The sequence below is a fragment of the Podarcis erhardii genome (assembly GCF_964252035.2).
Source record: "Podarcis erhardii genome assembly, chromosome: 2".
Classification (NCBI taxonomy): domain Eukaryota; kingdom Metazoa; phylum Chordata; class Lepidosauria; order Squamata; family Lacertidae; genus Podarcis; species Podarcis erhardii.
The window spans coordinates 67,413,927-67,432,529 of NC_138498.1; the positions used below are offsets into that span (position 1 = coordinate 67,413,927).

The window sequence follows — 18,603 nt, forward strand, 5'->3', positions numbered from 1 at the left end:
CCAACATCTCCATTTTTTAGAAGATCTCACTCAGACAGCAGTGCTGGTAAAGACCACTGAGGAGCTTCTGTTACTAGCCAGTGTAGACAGCACCAGCTTAGATGGGAAGGGCAGGGAGCAGCCTATGTCTGTATTCTGCACAGTGCTTGGAATATACTGCTGGCACAACGTAAAGTTTCAACACAATGGCAGGGCGGAAGAGAAGTATCCGTGCTCACACAAAACACAATGAATCTTGTGTGCAGAACTCTGAAGGACTAACAGCTGCTCCTCACCATCCTCAGGGCTATGGTGACTGCTTTAAAGTGCGGTGATTGTCAGCCTTGTTCTGGCTGTAGGCAGCTGACACCATGTAGAGCAGGTGTAGGGAACCTTTGGCATTCCAGATGCTGATGGATTCCAACTCCCATCATCCCTGGCCATTGACCATGCTGGCTGTGGCCGATGGGAGTTGTAGTTCAGCAACATCTGGAAGACAAAAGATTCCCTGAAACTGATGGATAGGATTAAAATGTTGCAGTTGTCTGCAAAAAGATGGAACTTGCTTGGAGAATGACTGGACCTGATAAATTGGCCACAGAGCCAGCATGTGCAGTGGTGGTGATGATGATGATGTGCCGCCCATCTGACTGGGTTGCACCAGGCAATGGAAGTCGGCATTTGAAGAGGAGCATGGAAGCAGTTAACATACCAAGACTATTTTAACTACACTTGCCTAGGGAAACTGAGACGTAAAATGAGACACAGGCATCTGCACCCCACCCAAGCCTACCGCTACAGTTTTATCAGTCAATTGGCTGGCAAAGGAATTTGGGTAGTGTAAAGCAGAACAGAAAGCTACTAAGCAAGATACAAGGCAGTTTAATCCCCCTGGAAAACAGCCCCTGTGTGCCTAAGTACATGCTTTGTCTCCCTAGCATTGAGGCGCCCGCAGCGCAGAAAACGAAATATCAATAACTGGTAATAGAATCGAGCAGGGAGGCCCCACACCAGCCAGTTGCCTGCTTTGAAAGACAAGCCATCCACTTGCAGTTGCTATTTCCCATAATCACAAGGCGGCACCAGTATAAGCCAAAACAGCTGGCAGGGTGGGGGCTGGGGCTGAGGAGTAGGTTTCCCACAAGAGGAGAAAATAGGTGGCTCTTTCACAGTCTCGCCTAGGCATACAAACACCTGTAGATTTCTGTCCAGCAGTAACAGAAGGCATTTCAATAAAAATCCAGCCTGGCGCTAGCAAAATACACTTGTGGCATTCTCAAAAGTGAGCGGTTTGTGCATATTTAAATGACCAGGTCTCCCTGAGGTGACTGCAGAAGTGGGGCTTGATCACTTGGTTTGCTGTTTCTGTGTTTACTATAAGGAAAGCCACATATTTCAACCCCTGTGCCCAATTTACTGTTGAAAGTGCTATGCATGTGTTCTTCCATTTAAAGTGGAGTACTTTTTATACCTGGGTTTCCTAAAAGAAGTGTGACTCTAACATGCAAACCAGCCCCAGACAGAACAAGGTCACAGTCTCCCTCCCTCTCCTTCTCAGTTATTGTCCTATAAACAGAAAAGCAAACCTTTATTTGTTGTGCTGTACAGAGAGGAAGCAAGTAACCCCACCTTGCAGAGGTGACAGCAAGTTCCATGGGCACACTCAGCACCAGGCTTCAGAGAGCAATTAGAGGCATTGCAACAAGGATTATTACATTCCTAAGGGAGAAGGGGAAGAAACAAGACACGTGCTGTGTTTACAGGGCAGACAAAAAACACACCAGGGAACATTGGGCTGCTTTCCAGGGCAGGTTGTAAGGTTGTAACTGCATGTGCAATTGGTCTTTAAATCACACACATAACAAATAACCTGGAGCGAGCTCCAAGCACATTTTCTAACTGTATTACTACCTCCATAATGTGCTTGGGAGCTGCCAGAATTATCAAACTGCAGCAATTCTCACATAAATTTGGATCAAAATGCTATCCTTATTATCATTGTCATTCATTTATTTCATTGCCAGATCGCTTCCCATGAGATTGTGCATCTAGTCTAGTTTTGTGCTTTTGTCACAAGAAAAATTGTCTTCCAGATGCCACAAGACTCTTGGTTCTTTAGTTGCAAAGGAGATTTGGAATTACAAACAGCGCAGTAATCATTCTATGGGGGTGGGTGGGGGACAGAGGCAGAACTATTCCAGGTTTACAGAGAGTGTTTGTGTTGCTGATATGTCACTGTGACATAATTCCATTTTCTCTCTCTTCTTATGTTGCAGCCTATGTTTTAGTTTTTAAAAGCTGTTGTAACATGGATAAGAGAAAGTCGTGCCAGTGACCCCTTTGATCATGAAATAAGTCCAATGAGAGTTACCTCTTCTTCTCCACAATCACACTCTTCCCCTTCCTCCAGGTAGCCATTTCCACATCTCTGTCCTCCGTATAAGGTCTTGGTATCTGGCATATTGTAAAGACACATCCCTCCACCAGACTGCAGGTACCTGTCCAACTCCTTCATATTGCATCTGTTGAACACCCTGGGGAATGGGTCCCTGCAAGCAAGGAGGGCACATTGTTTTGAATGGATTGGGAAGTAATGCATTACAGTGACACAAAAAATATTTTGCTACTAGAAGCCACCAGAGAACAATGCTTCCTTTCCCTATCGGTATATCATTACTGTGTCAAGTGAATGGCAGGCACAACAGAATTGCCCCTTTTGCATTTAAGCAGGAATCCGTCCTGTACCAAATATTCAGTGGGGGGGGGGGGAGTTCATTTTATCACTGAACTTTAAGTGCTAGACTGTTAGAGCTTTCCTGACCTCTGAGAGAGTGAAAAACATGGTGGGTAGATTTATATTTGGGCTTGTCCACTGTTCCACCTGTCGTGTTGCTTTCCCCCAGAAAAACTGACTCTTTACTGCTGAATTGGAGCAAACGCAAATCAGGTTTTCCGTGGATTGATGTTTGTTCTGATTCAGCGGGAAAGTGGCGGGGAAAACAGAAAACCACTTTGGCTCATGGCTAGAAGCACAGGGGAAGCAGAAAACTTCTCAGAAGTGTGGATGAGCCCTTGACTAAGTTATAATTCAGATTAAAGCTCCTTCCTCAAACCAGTCGTAAATAAAGGAAAGCACTCTAATGCAACCCAGTTCGTAGCATGTTTTTACCAAACAATGAGAAGAGCCGCCTCACCCTGTCGCAGCAGCCATGATGCAACCTCCATCTCTAGCACTGGCCGTACAGCAGCCAGCCGCATCGTGGCTCATGCCAAAGTTATGGCCCATCTCATGGGCCATGGTGGCAGCAACTCCAATGGCATTTTCAGAGTGATCCTGCCCAGGCAAGGAATCAAGGGTGAGAGTCAGTATACTATGCAGCACATTATGAACAGAAATATATATTATCTGGCTCAGGAGATGGGCCTGTCCATCAGAACGCCCAATGTAGCATGGGCGCAAGATGCTCTCCTCTTGCTCAGCTGTGCAACGTTCCCGGGAAGAACTACCCTCAGACTCAAGCCAGATATCAGGAACCTGTGCCCCTCCAGTTGCTGTTGGGACTCCCAACTCCCATCATCTCAGCATATCCTGGACAGGGATGACAGGAGTTGGGAGGGCAACATCCTTGGGAAGGGGGCAAACTGGAGGGACCATCCCAGGCTCCATACTCTGATAGGTACTAGGTACCAACAACCCCACTGCTTCCCATCCACCCAGCGAGACTCTTCACCGCCTTCATTCCCATAGCGCGGCAGGGTGGGAGCAGAGGGCCTCGGTGGCACTAAAGTGGCAGAAAAAGCAGGGGGATGTAAACCAGGGGGGGCAGAGGGGCAGCTGCTGCTGCAGCAGAAGAAGACAAAACAAGAAGTGAGGTGGGGAAAGGGGTGCCACTGCCATCACAATTAAGAGGATGGGCGGCATAAGCAGGGAGAAGATGAAGGAATTGTGGGTGGGGGGTGGGTGTAGATAATGTCATTTGCCACAAGCCCTCTTAGGGATGCCCTGAGAACTGGAGTCCAAAAGCACCTGGAAGATAACATGTGCCCCATATATGTTTTAAGCTTAGATTCCATGCATATCTACTCAGAAATAAATTTCACTGTGCTCAATGGTACTCCCAGGTAAGTGTACATAAAACTGCAATTCTAGTTTATTGGGACAACGATCACAGGAATCTGTGATAGGGTCACATGTAATCTCAAGGAGTGCTCTTGGGGCAAGGGGTAGTCTCCTGAATTACCACCAAGCAATGTTAACTTGTGACCTTGCATTCTCTGGGTGGTGGTTTCATCGGGCACAAAACAATATGGGAAGTATCCAGTGGAAGCGTGGGATGCTGTGCTGCTACTCATTTTGCTGGATCTTGTGCACAGCAACTTCCTGGAGGGTTGTGCTCTTTGTCAAGTTTATGAAGCTTACCATATTCACTCCTCCAGACTGGTAGACAGAACACATGGCCATCAAGGGGGCCAAGCCAATTGTAGTACCGTGGAAGGACATCCCACTGAAACAGATTTGGAGAGATGTTGCAGAGAAGAGCTGCTTGTCTAAGTGCCCAGCATTCCATAGCAGTCTGTGCTGCCCTTTCTCCACTGCCATCACTGCAAGCAAACCTGGACAGGGCTGGGTGGCAGCGAGGTTGGGGCTGTGCAGTGCTCTGGTAGGGTCACCACATACAGTAGGTGTTCCCACTCTGCCCTGATCTCACTACCACCCTGCTATACCCCAGCACCGTTCCAATAAGCAGCAATGATCCCAGTGGTTCATTAAACACTGCAAACATTAAAGGATTCACACAAACCACAGCCTTTTGAATTGGTTTATGCATGCAGTTACATTTTAGAGGCAAATCTGGAAATTAAACCTAAGTTTGCAGCTTGCATTGCTTTCTTCAAAAGTTACAAGTCAATACGAACCAATGCAAATCTTCTACAGAAGGGGTTGGCAAGACATGAAAGTTGTTGTAGGTATTTTTGAAACAGGATCTGCATTTGGTCCTTTATACCAGGGATGGGGGCACACACCCAAAGTGTGACTAGTATCAACACAGTTACATAGAACAGTACCAGATCATATTTAGTAACTAGAGAACTTGGAGCAGCGGTCATATTATTCCTATAAAAACAACTTACGTGATTAGCTGGGCATTGTCGTGCTTTTTGTACATAAGCAGCTTACGCCTCCAAGCAAGAAAAGACCACAGGGTCGAATGTGGGTTCTCAGAGATGTCACACTTATTGTGGTCATTCCAAACCTCAAGCCCAACCAGAGCAACTCGTATGTTCAGAGATTTGTAAAACTAAGAGGTTGGAGAAAAGAAGAGCTGGAGTTAATCATATGCCTCTGCTTCTACCATATTATAGCTCCAATATGAGCTACATCTTCCTAGAAGACAGTACACCACATTCTTCCTTACCTAGCTTTCCTTGGGAAATAAATGTACATAAAACATGCAGCAAAAGTTGGAACTGAATTCTTTGTGATTCTTAGAGCTGTACTAGACATTACATGCAAACGCTCAGAATTTTCCACTGATTGCTTAAATATTTGGAAAAGCAGCTGGGAGGAGAGGGGATGTAAAGAAAAAAACAGCATAGGGTTAGGTTCTTAATCCTTCTCCTTCAAATGTCCCCTGCAGTGGCTTTCCCCCATACAACAAATTTGTCCTCTGAAATACACATTTGTAGTATTATTATTATTATTATTATTATTATTATTATTATTATTTGATACACCAAAAAAGGGGGAAAAACAAAACAAGAACACAAACAAAACAGTAATAAATACAATATTAATTACAAATCAATAAAGCAAAAAGTGCTCCTTAGACTATAGACCCGACCTCCTGTCCATTCCTTATTTCATTTATATATTATTTGTTGCCAATACACACTTTTATCTTAAATTAACTAATTATTGGTTTATCTTAAGTTTCATCTCTTTTTTAAAGCTACTACTAAAATTATTCAAATACACATTTGGAACTTCACAGGAGAACAGCGACTTTGGGATGAAAGTTGGAATGATGGAAGGGATGAAAGTTAAACACTTCTCCCCCTGCCATTTTTTTTTATACAACAAATGAAACTCCCCAAACTCTTTTCTCATTTTTAAAAAGCAAATATTCACATATAAGCATGTAGTTAAGTCCTTAGCATTTGGCATCTTTCTTTAAAAAAATAAAAGCAGTTTTCTCATAAAACGTAGCTATTTGGTCTCACCTTATCTACATAATTGGCAGCCTCCAGTAACTTATTTTTGGTTGCTTGAAGATCATAATTATGCTTCTGAAACTGGGGAGGGAAAAGCATTTCAGAATTATTCCATAAAATATCACTGCCATTCCTAACCCTGTGAAATTTATTCCTTTGAGATTCTGGCCTAACTCACTTGGGGAGCTGCCTGTTTTTACTGCCCAACTACCGGGGATTTGAAACTCACATTTCAATTTATCCCATGAACATTTACAAGCTTTAATAATTTCCTTGTACTCTGCGCTTCCAGAAAACACTAAAATAATTTTTTGAATTCTTTAGATAAAAAATTCAGTATAGTCTTTATATGGTCAAGTTTTTGGAGCACATTTCAGGCACCTTTGTGCATTTCAGGCACCGCTGTAATAATATCTAATTTCAGAAATGGAAAGGGTGAACAGCCCTTATGGAGGTACACAGCCCTTATGATGTGGCTTACTCAGCAACATCAGAATGGCACTGAAATCAAAACCAGCTCTTAGCACAGCAGAGCCTAGAAACTCTTCTGGTCACCCTGCCTGCCCTAGCAGAATTAGTGTCACCACTCGCCCCTGACAGATTAGTGGGGCTCATGGAAGAATAGTCCAGATGCCATAGATGCTAATGGTTTCTTGCAGCAGCTGACTGCCCACTAACCAGTGTTGATTATTCCTCTGTATCAGGCTATTTGTAATTATAAAAAGAGCACAATCTCTCTGTCCTACATGACCGAACACAGTTGTAACATTATCCTGAAATGCCGCCTAGAAGTTTTTGGCAGGATTAGTTGTATTCTCCTCATATGCACAGCATGCTATCTAGTAATCAGTGTTCTAATCCCTGTCCCTCAAGCTCTGCTGGTTGCATCACCCACACTAGCCTCGGGGCAACTTATCCCATCCAGATGTTTGCATAGCAACCTCCATAAATTGCCGTGCTGGTTTTTGCAGACACTGCAGAGCAGATGTAGCTTCTGCTTTGCAGTGTCTGCAAAAAAACACTACCCAAAAACGGATGTGATGTGCATGTCCCTTAAAATATTGTCTGTTAACTGAACATAGGTTGCTTAATCCAAGCAACTACTATTTGTGGGTCTGTTTTGTGAAGTGGATTTTTCCCCCTTTTAGGGCGCGATTGGGGAAAAGGTTGCCTATTTTTCTATCTGATGTCTCCTTATGTATTGCTGTATTCACTTGTATAGTAAAAAGAGGGCGAGCAAACAACCAGAAAACCCAGAATGTTATTTTTCTCATACTGCCTGCTCAGCTTCTGAGCGCCAACCTGTCAATCACCTGATATTACAATATCACTAGGTGAAATGTTCTCCTTTGCCTGCACAATTTGAAATCAAACCACAATAGCATAGGCAGGGAGTTTTGCAGGTGTCAACGACCAGCTGATTAATAGTGCCTCTAGACCAGTGTTTCGTGAACTCAGGTCAGCAGCTGTGGATGGACTACAACTCCCATCAACCTTGACCACTGGGTCCTGCTAGCTAGGGATGATGGGATTTGTAGTCCATCCACAGCTGGTGATCTGAGTTTAAGAAACACTGCTCTAAACCCTGCTTTTGACAGGTAGCCACATCCTTTCCTGCCTCACACTTGGCACCATATATGTAGGGCAGGGGGCCATGACTTGAGCAAGTGAACAGACCTGACAGGTCTACAAGTTAGATCAGTGGGCCAGAGGTACCCCACCACTGTCTGAGGGTGAGAAAAATGCAGTGGTTTGTCTACTCTGCTTGGAATAATTTGCAGCCAGTGGCCCAAGTGGGGTTGCAGTTTTGGTTGTAAAATCCAAATGGCACTAGTTGTGATTAACTAAACACAATTGTTATGCATGATATTTACGCATAGAGAATTCAGAGAGACAAACTCTAGCATAATGGAAGCCTTGTGTGTATGTGCATGTGTGCAGACACACACATATGTCACAACAGGGGGAATGTGCCCTTTACATCAATCGTAAAATTGCAAGTGGGAAAACAACAGTTATGAAGAGATCCAATTTTGCAGAGAGGATCAAGTTACCCCGACATAAATTATATGAGCAGCGATGAAATCTTAGGAGAAGAGTGTGCCAGGAAAAAAAGCCATTAAAATAAAAGATGCGTGAATGACCTAATGCTCTTGGGGATGGTTAACAAGACAAAGACCCAACTAGCTCCAGGTCACTGATTAGAAACAGATTCCAGGCACATGCAGACAGGATGTTTTTACATTTCTGTCAGTTGCTAACATACACAATATGAAATATATGAGTGCTCTCAATACAGTTTGATCCTTTGCTACATGTTTCAGCAGAAGGGTCTGCAGCTAAAAGAACAGGAGAAGAGAAGTATACAGATCTGGGATAAGGAGCATTGTTAAATCAGATTTGGAAAACGCACATAAATTATACTCATTTTATTTCTATACCGCTTTGTATTTCTAAGAAAAAATATCAAAGCATTTTAAAACACATTAGAACATCAAATACAGTGGTACCTCAGGTTAAGTACTTAATTCGTTACGGAGGTCCGTACTTAACCTGAAACCGTTCTTAACCTGAAGCACTACTTTAGCTAATGGGGCCTCCTGCTGCCGCCGCGCCACTGGAGCACGATTTCTGTTCTCAACCTGAAGCACCATATATGTAGCACTATTTCTGGGTTAGCGGAGTATGTAACATGAAGCATATGTAACCTGAGGTACCACTATAAAACAATCCAAGACAAAACATTCCTGTTTTGCTATTTTTGGTAGCTCACCAGGTCCAATTAACATATCACGCATGATATTTTGATTTTATGTCATAGTTTTCTGTATTTTTACTTTAAAGCAGCCTCCAAAGTTACTATTAGCACCAAAGGAGTGGGGATATGGATGCAGGATCCCCCTACAGCTCCTTTTAACTAAAAAGACAAATCACCAGAAGGTCCGATCATTGATCTCACATAATAAGTAGTTTGGCCCTGAACTGTCTATCCTGGGTTTGATTCTGGATCTGGTATAAATCCACGTCCCTCTTACCTCTGCATAATCAGCCACTAGAAGGAGCTCCACGTATTTCATAGACTGTTGGTCATCCCTCTTCACCTATGGTGACAAAAGTACACATCCAAAACTGTTTTATGAGGCTCTTTGAAATTCAAAAAACACTTTTATTAAAATGTACTCATTTTGTGAGGTTCAAAAATGTCACATATGCTGAAATAATTAGAAACTGTTTGTAGTCCTCATAATTTCAAGAGAAAACCCCACCTCTCCAGCTCAGATCTGAGGGCAGTATAGGTGGCATGTGGGCAACAAAGAGGAAAGAGAAGTTCTGTTATGGATTCTCAGCTCAGACTTCATTTTCCGGGGGGGCGGGGGGGGGGACCTAAGGCAAATCACTGTTTTTTAGCCTCAGTCCTTCATCTGTAATCTAGGAATAATGATGCGGCCTTTTTTATACTGCTGTTCCCATGATTATTGAGATAATACAAGTGAAGTACTTTAAACACTTAAGCATGAATCATCGTTTTCCTTAAAGCTTTCAAAACAGATGTATTCTGGGATGGAACAAAATAATTCAGAAGTACTAACCCTGCGATAACTGGACCCGGCTGGGCTTGTCAACTCTCCAAGCCAATCCATAGCATTTGATCCTGAATGCTGGTTTCCACAGGTACCCCTGGCAACCTTGAGATGTTCAGACCTGTAGATCAAGTGTTGCTCTTGGCTATGAGGCAGTGGTTCCAAGATATAACTGAGGTTGTTGCTCAGGACTATAAGGCCACTGGAAGACAAAATCAATAAAGCAGAAGTTATGGAAGGCAAGTATTTACACTTCATTATTTCTCTGGGATTGCTCAGTCGCTAGAGCATCTTAATCTTAATCTCAGGGTCATGGGTTTGAGCCTCATGTTGGGCAAAAGATTCATGCATTTGCAGGAAGTTGTACTAGAAGTCCTTCATGGTCTCTTCCAACTCAGTGATTCTTATAATACAAACCAATAATCACCTAGCTTGGTGTATGACGTGCAGAATAATTTTTTACTGAATTTGTATAAAAGAAAGTTTCAGCACATTTTGCTAAGGCCTAAGATCACGGAAGGGTAAGAGAACACGGGGACCATATTCTGCGCTAGCAGAAGCCAGCACTAGGATACCTTATTATTAATACTCTGGGCACTTATTTTCAGTAAATGGGCTATAGTTGCGATCATTTCAACTACAAATTACAGAAAGGCCTGTTTTCAACAAAGGAAACTAGTATTGTTTCATGAGAATTGCCTATATAAGATTGGGTGTTTTTGCTCTCCCAGTTATTATTTATGCAGAATGACTGGGAACAATTTCTCAAATGAGATTGTTTTGAGTGCATTGTACCAAGGAAGAAGTGTTTGGCCTTAGAGATAGTTACACCCTTCCCCACCTGCTCACTTCTCCCCTTGAGAAGTACAAACATATGCAAGTGTTTAGCTTCTGTATTCCTCCAATAATTCTGAAAGGACTTAGAACAACATGAAGGATACGGGCCAGCACATGGACCAACTCTACTGTAAATGAAAAATGAGATTTCAGATGGTCATTTTGCAGCCAGGGATAAAGTACCGGAAAATGGGGGGGGGGAGGGTGAAAGTAGGCCAGCATGCACCTGCGAGGCTTCCTATTTTGTGTGGGCTCTGTGTATTATGTCAGCCATAAATGGCCAGGATTTGCTATGTTTACACTACTGGACAGTTTGTTTACATTAAAGTGACTTGAGGTCATTGAGGGATTTGGGGGGGAAATAAAAATTGGCCAAAACTGTTTCCTGGCTGGATGGCAGCCCAGCTTTCAAATGGCTTTGAATAAAGGTGACCAAAAGGAAACCACGTCCTGTTTATAAAAATAATCTCTTTAACTTGTCATTTCAGGAGGTCAAATCATCTCAAGTGGAATAAATATGTGCGTATCTGTACAACAGACTTGTGGCTAACCTGGGATGTTATAGAATTCTGTTCTTGCGAGGGGTAAATGGAAGAGAACAGCTTTTCAGAAGAAGCATGTATGTCAAGATTGCTATAAAATGCTGGCACTGAAAGGGAGAAATTCAGAATAATCTGTTGAGATAAAGAGATAAGATTCCAAGAAGGCAGGAAAGCAAGCATGCGGTGGAAACTGAAGATACTGAAATGAGTCTATTGATGGTGAGATTTTATGTAAGATAGAATTCAAAGGAATAGAATCTTGAGTACCTAATGAACATTTCTTCCTATGGTGCTTGGAGATGAAAATCTTAATGCAGATAACCTCCTTTTGAATGTACGTATCTGGGGATCCCTCACTGATGTCATTTGTCGTTTTGGTATAGTTCAGTTGGTACAGCATGAGACTCTTAAATCTCTGGGTCGTAGGTTTGAGCCCCATGTTGAGCAGAAAATTCCTGCACTGCAGAGGGTTAGACTAGATGACTCTTATGGTCCCTTCCAACCCTGCAATTATGTGATTCTCATTCTAAGTCTGAGCTGGGGCAACATAAGAACTGTTCTTGTGGCTTAGATCAGGGCATGGTCTTGCTGAAGCTACACAGGTCTAGGTCTGGTCAGTGTCTGGATGGGAGACCACTTGGGAACCACATTTCTGCTGCACAGCAATCCATTATAAGAAAAAAGGAGGATATAAGTGCAATAAATAAACAAATTAAATCTACCATTTTGTTACCAACAGTGTAGCTCAGTAGTCCAAGTCCAGTTCAAGTCGTTTCATTGGTCATGTTGTTCAGATGCCTGATTATCATCTTCCAAAGCAACTACTTTATTCTGAACTTAAAATTGGAAAGCGTAATGCTGGTGGTCAACAAAAAAGGTTGAAAGACTCTCTCAAGGCAAATCTTTAAAAAAAATGTAGTATAAACACTGGCAATTGGAAAACACTGGCCTGTGAGTGCTCCAGTTGGAGAACAGCTGGAGGTGTCATGGGCTTTGAAGAAACATGAACTCAGGATGAAAGGGAGAAAAGTGCTAAGAGGAAGGCACGCTTGGCAAATCCTCACCATGATCAACTCCTGCCTGAAAACCTATGCCCCCACAGGGGAAGGATTTGTAGACTCAGAATTGGCCTCCACAGTCACTTACAGACTCACTGTTAAGACTGTTCATGGATGGGTAACAGCTGCCATAGTTAGTACCCATTAACATTTGTCAGCATTCCTCCATGTATGGCTTAAAAATAACTAATGAATGGCTTTAAAAAACATGTCATTGTCATATTGTCTGATAGGGAATTACAAGACTATCAGAATGTCCCTGTGATCCCAGAGAACTAATCTAACTTGAGATTCTGTCAGGATGAGCTTGACCTTACCGTAGACCATTGCATATGCTGAGCGCCACACTTGAGTCTTCTACCTCTCTCACAGTACCATGGTAAAAGCAATGATCCTGGAAGGACAGAACAAAGACTGTCAAGGTATTATTCTGTAAATTTATTCTTCCTCCTCAGCTCCCCTTGATGGTTGATGCAAGAAGAGGATAGCAAAATGTATAGATTCCTCTTCACCTGCTCCCCAAAATACCCTGCATATGAGAAGTCCATAGTTCATATGCTTTTTTCCTTTATTGTCAATGAAACCTAAGGTGCTTTGAAACCCCAAGAAGGGTAGATGTGGCTAAAGCACATGGCTTGAGTATAAACACATTGTCATTTCCATCTGGCAATGTACATGTACTATTTGGGGGGGAAACAACTATACATTCATGTCTCCTTTTCTTTAGGTATATTCCACCACTGTAAGCAGCTCGTCTGGTGTAACAGTTAAAATGCTGGGACTAGGACTCAGAAGGCCCAATTTCAAATCTCTGCAAAACTCACTGAGTGACTTTGGGCTTGTCACTATTTCAATGGTTTGCTGTGAGGAAGGAATGGAGGCAAGTACCTTGTATGTTGCCTTTAGCCTCTTGGAAGAAAGGTGGAACATGAACGTAACAGATAAATGAAATGTTCCCATTCTATAATCTCATAAAGAAATATTCAGGTGTGAATAAAGTACAGATCAGTTATTCATAACCTCTCATTTTGGCATAATACTATTGAGTCCTGCAGTATTATTGAACGTAATTCCTTTGAAAGCCTGCCTAAAGGCCAGGTCCAAAGCACACTGAAATCAATATGAACTTTACCGCTCACTCCAAATGGTTCCCGGAACATTGTTACTTTAAAACACCCACATGGCATGAAGTGATAAAGCCCTATTGTAGCAGGTTCCTATCATTACAAATGGCAAGAAAAATGTGCTTTACAACCCAATTGCCAATAAAATTCCACCACAGTAATCTTTCTTATGAAACTTTAAGCCTAGAGGAAGGGAAGAGGAAGCAGCATCAAGAAGGATGAGCTCATAGACACAAGCTTTTTCATTTTTTAATCATCTAATTAGCAATATGAATTTTTGCAGTGTTTTGGTGAGGTGCCAGCCAGTCAAAGCATTTCCACTCAGTTAATTCATGAAGAAGGTCCTTCTGGATATGAGCCAGCTGGCAAGGGCTAGCTTTGCAGTGATCTGAGAATATAACCAACGTTCAGATCCCTCTTAGCAGAGGACAAGAGCAGAGGGGCCAGCTCAAGGATATCCAGTTTTAGATTCAAGAGGACTTCTTGAGAAGAAGTGTGACCTGCCATGGTGGAACAAGAGCCAACAAGAGCCAATCCAGTTTGTATCGTATGGCCCAGTTCACACATCATAGCAAACCATAGTTAATTGCTTACCATGAATGCACTGATCTGGGCTGCCTTGGTTCTTCTGCCTATTGCACAGGAGAAACCAACTACAACCTACAGTTGTTGTCTCCATTCACTGGTCCCTCTAGTCAGCTAGACTCCCTGAGGTGGGGACTCTGCGGCTGGGCATGCAATACTTACTGTGTTGTTCAAAGTCACAGTGTGGGGAGTTCCGCTCTTAGTATAATGTGTTTCCGTATAGCCTGGTGCAAAGAGGTGCCTGCCAGCAACAAAGGAGAGACAAAAGAGAGCAGGGAAGAATTATATTTTGCATGTCATTACCAAGTCAAGTCAAGTCAAGTTTTATTGCGGCAAAAGCCAGTGACACAGAACACCACAAGATCATACAAAAGGAAATCAACAACAGCATCAAGAAGAAAAAAAGAAAAAAAGAAAAAAAAAGAAAATTATTACGCAAGGGAGCTTCGCAGTGTGCCGTTCAACAAAAGAGATTTACGCTTCCTGATTGCTAAAGTGCAAAATTTGGCCACCTCATATGATATTGAGCTTGAGGAATCTTCCAGAAGGTATTTTCGTAGAATTTCGGGGGAGGATTCCAAATAATGTTGAAGGGGTATAAATTTTGATAAAAGCGGCAAAATAAGTTGAGCTCGTTCTTCACTATAGAATTCGCAAAATAGAAGGATGTGAGTGACAGATTCTACCTTATTAGACATACAGGGGCAGAGACGCGCATGCATTGGTACCCGCGTAAATTTGCCGTACAGCACTGCTGAGGGCATTGTCTCAAAGCGGGCTCTGGAGAAAGCCCATCTATAAGCTTCGTTAGTGATGTTAGTTAAGTAAGGGGCAGCTGAAAAATTAGACCAAGCTTTTAAAGATCTATACGTCTCCGGGAGTAGGGCGTCTTCTTGTTGTAATTCGACATCGTAGAGTCTCTGAGTGATAATTACTTTAGCCTTGTTCAGAGTTCCAATAAGAAGATTTTCAGGGTTTAGGCCAATTTGTTTGATCTTGTTAGTTATTTGCATAAGCCAAGGAGGATAGGGAACTGCAGCCAGGAAGTAAGGTAACAGTCCCTTAGGGTTGTAATGGATTTTCAACCAGAGGGATATTGCTTGCTCCCAGACTTTTAATTCCACTCTGGGCAGTCCTGCCTCTTGCCTTAAGACTGCATTAGGTGTACACTTTGGGGTAGCAAATAATGATCTTAAGAATTTTGATTGTACTGTTTCAAGGGTCTTGAGGTTGGTAGAAGGGCTAATTTGAGAGCCATACAGGAGTTGGGCTAACGATTTTGCCTGGAAAACTTTAAGGGCCATCGGGAGGAAGCCAGCTCCTTTCCTTCTGAATAATCTAAGGATGGCATTTGCACTTCTTCCTGCTGATATAGCTGATGTGGTCAGGTGTGTTGACAATTTGGCATTATAAGAGAAAGTAATGCCTAGGTATTGGAAGATCTTAGTCTGTTCAATGGCGTTTCCCTTTACGCTCCAATTATCTTTCCTGAAGGAGCGGTTAAAATGTATAATTTTGGTTTTGGCAAAGTTAATTGTTAACAGCTCAGTGTTACATTGGTCACTGAACTTTCCTAAGGCACGTTTCAAGCCCACTTTGGTTTGAGAGAGAAGAACAGCGTCATCCGCATACATTAAAACTGGTACTTTTCTGCCGTTAGAGAACACGGGGGGATGGGTTTCGATTTCACGGCAACATGTGACCAGGGAGTTAACATAGATGTTAAATAAAAATGGGGCTAATAGACATCCTTGTCTGACTCCTCTATGGACTGGGATTTCTCTAGAGAGTCTGCCGTCCTGTGCGACTCTTATCTGGAGGGTATTGTTCTCATGAAGCTTGATCATCAGAAGTAATAACCTTCTGTTAATACCCATATTGGCCAATTTGGCCCAGAGCCTACCCCTGGATACAGAATCAAATGCTGCCTTTAGGTCCACAAAGGCCGCATACAATGACTTTTTCCAATGTTTCACATACTTATAAACAAAATAATCTAACACTAAGCAGTGATCAATGGTGGAACGTCCAGATGTAAATCCTGCTTGTTCAATTTCTAGCAAATCATTTTGGTCTAACCATTCACACAATTTTAGGCATAGGTGTTTTGTATAAAGTTTGCAGATCACATTCAGAAGACTAATTGGTCTATAATTAGATGGATCAGAGGGGTTGCCCTTTTTAAATATAGGAACAATTATAGCCAGTCCCCAATCTTTAGGGATTTCGGTTGTCTTATCTATATATGAGAATAGATTTGCAAGAACCGGGGCCCACCAGTTTATTTGCGCTTTCAGAAGTTCAGCAACAATGAAATCACTTCCTGGGGCTTTGCCAGATTTCATTTGCAGAATTAACGAAGTGATTTCAGTTTCAGAAGTTGGGGGCCATGGGGTATCATTATCTAAAGGGATGTTAAGTAGCGCAGGAGGTCGATGTTCCCTAAACAGCACTTTATAGTCATTACCTAAACTGTCCACCTCTGTGAAATCTTCCTATCATACATCATTAAAGGCTTACACCAATATCTTACAAAAGCTTTTTTAAAATAACAACAACAACATTGTCATGTGGCATTTGGGCCTGCCAAAGTTGTATGTAGAAAATAGAAATCTTTAAAATAAATAAAAGTACAGTATCTTCTTTTTAAGAAGATCAGACCTAGCCATTCTTAAGGAAATCAGCCCTGAGTGCTCACTGGAAGGACAGATCCTGAAGCTGAGGCTCCAATACTTTGGCCACCTCATGAGAAGAGAAGACTCCCTGGAAAAAACCCTGATGTTGGGAAAGATGGAGGGAACAAGGAGAAGGGGACGACAGAGGATGAGATGGTTGGACAGTGGAAAACAGGAGTGCCTGGCATGCTCTGGTCCATGGGGTCACAAAGAGTCGGTCACGACTAAACAACTAAACAACAACAACAACAAATCTTCTTTTGGGTCTGCACAATATATTGTTGGAGATGCACAATATATTGTTGGAGATGCACAATATAGATGTTGGAGATTGTTGGTGTGGCAGAGTGGAGTGGAGGTGGCATTGTTCACCTTGCTTGCCAGTGTGGAGGTTGCTGCTGGTAACCAACAGGGAGAGGTGAGGCGGGGCAGAGGTTGGTGCTGTGCAAGCACAGTAGCAGAGCCAATCCAGCGCATGACCTCCCCACTGACTTGCCCCTTTCCTTCTTGGTTATTGGCAGTGAGTTCCATGCTGGGAAGCCAAGTGGGCAGTGCTGTCCTGTTCCGCTGGACACCACTGTGTTGCTAAAATAACCAGCAATGTGTACCATCAAGCTGAATAAAATACACAAATGCAACTACAGTAAGGGAAAGATAGGCTTTTTGAGGCTTTGCAGGAAGTCTGGTATTCACCAACAAATGGCCCCTGGCAATTCACCATGATCTGTGAGTCATCAGGAGAGATAAAGGAAAATGCATCTCTTTTCTTCGCTCCCTTCAGAAGGATCATCATTTAAACCCTTGCATCATTTAAGTTAACTTCAAAAGTTGTATAGCTCACTGTCTGGCCTAGGATAAGCTGTTAGCTCTTAGTTGCATGTCTTTTACAGAAGGTTACGATATTAAAAGTACATCTGTATACTGAATGTGCTCTAGAGATAAATAAAGCCAACTAATGCCAATATGGCAACCTTTTATCGTTACTGTACTCCAGCAAAATTAATTTGGCTTCCCTGGCCTTCTTTGCTGATACAGAACACTAAGCCTTGCAACTGCAGACTACAGATAACCACAATAAAACAAAAACCCTAAACAAAAAATGCTGCAAAGTAAGCTCTCTATTATCTCCTATGTTGTCATGGTCTGGAAAGCAAGAAACAATTATTTTCCCCACCCAAACTGTATTAGCTTCCAGGAAACTGACATAAGCAATATGCTCAGAGCAAGCAATGGCCTTAGGAGAGGCTATGCCAAACTTGCTTCAGGTGTGGTAAACCCAGATGAGGTTTAATAATAATAATAATAATAATAGTAATAGTAATAGTAATAGTAATAGTAATAGTAATAGTAATAGTAGATGAGGTTAAATAAATAATAATAATAGTAGTGACTCCTGGAAGCACTTCACAGATATGCAAAGGGTTTAACCAGTGTAAGCTCTTCCAAGCTGGCAGTTCAATTGCACACATGAAACTATAACTAAAAACATGGAAGTCACATGGTATTTTAGAATTTGAATGTAGTACTATTTTGTTTGCTAATCAGTTTCATCAGGGGACCTAGCATTCTAACATTATGAGAGGAGACAAAATCCCATTTACCTACTTTTCCCATTCTATTTATAAATTTTGTGACAATTTATCCCATTTAGTTTCTCTCTCTCCCCCCCCCCCCCCACATATATATCCTGGTTCTTAAGTCTGGGCTGAGACCAAGGATATGAAAGTATATTTGAGCAATATATCTGTAGTACAGACTGAAACCAAAAGGTCATTCCCTCTGACAGGAGAATCTGGTAATTGTAGTTCTGTGAGGACGTGGGTGGGGAAGAGGGATCTCTAAACAGAATTTTCAGCCATACCAAACAACAATATCCAAGATTTTTTTGGTGGGTGCTGATAACAAACTGGTATAAAACTCAAATACTTGTAATGTAGGTATATCCAAAGTCAAAGATAAGAGCATGTGATAACTGACACACCGATAACCAAGGCCAGCTGACATCAGCT

The 18,603-nt window shown here is 42.3% G+C and overlaps 1 protein-coding gene across 2 annotated transcripts in view; it reads right to left on the bottom strand.

The window, feature by feature from the left end:
* The window catches only part of ADAM19 (ADAM metallopeptidase domain 19), a 55,003-nt gene that overhangs the window by 14,751 nt on the left and 21,649 nt on the right, over positions 1-18,603 (bottom strand). For both annotated transcript variants that reach the window (XM_081851511.1, XM_081851510.1), the window contains exons 4-13: positions 14,082-14,160; positions 12,528-12,604; positions 9,783-9,975; positions 9,228-9,293; positions 6,202-6,273; positions 5,113-5,279; positions 4,400-4,484; positions 3,174-3,313; positions 2,351-2,528; positions 1,609-1,698 (exon numbers count right to left, since the gene is read on the bottom strand). In XM_081851511.1, the coding sequence (XP_081707637.1) occupies positions 1,609-1,698; positions 2,351-2,528; positions 3,174-3,313; positions 4,400-4,484; positions 5,113-5,279; positions 6,202-6,273; positions 9,228-9,293; positions 9,783-9,975; positions 12,528-12,604; positions 14,082-14,160 (1,147 nt within the window). The remainder of the gene's footprint in view (positions 1-1,608; positions 1,699-2,350; positions 2,529-3,173; positions 3,314-4,399; positions 4,485-5,112; positions 5,280-6,201; positions 6,274-9,227; positions 9,294-9,782; positions 9,976-12,527; positions 12,605-14,081; positions 14,161-18,603) is intronic.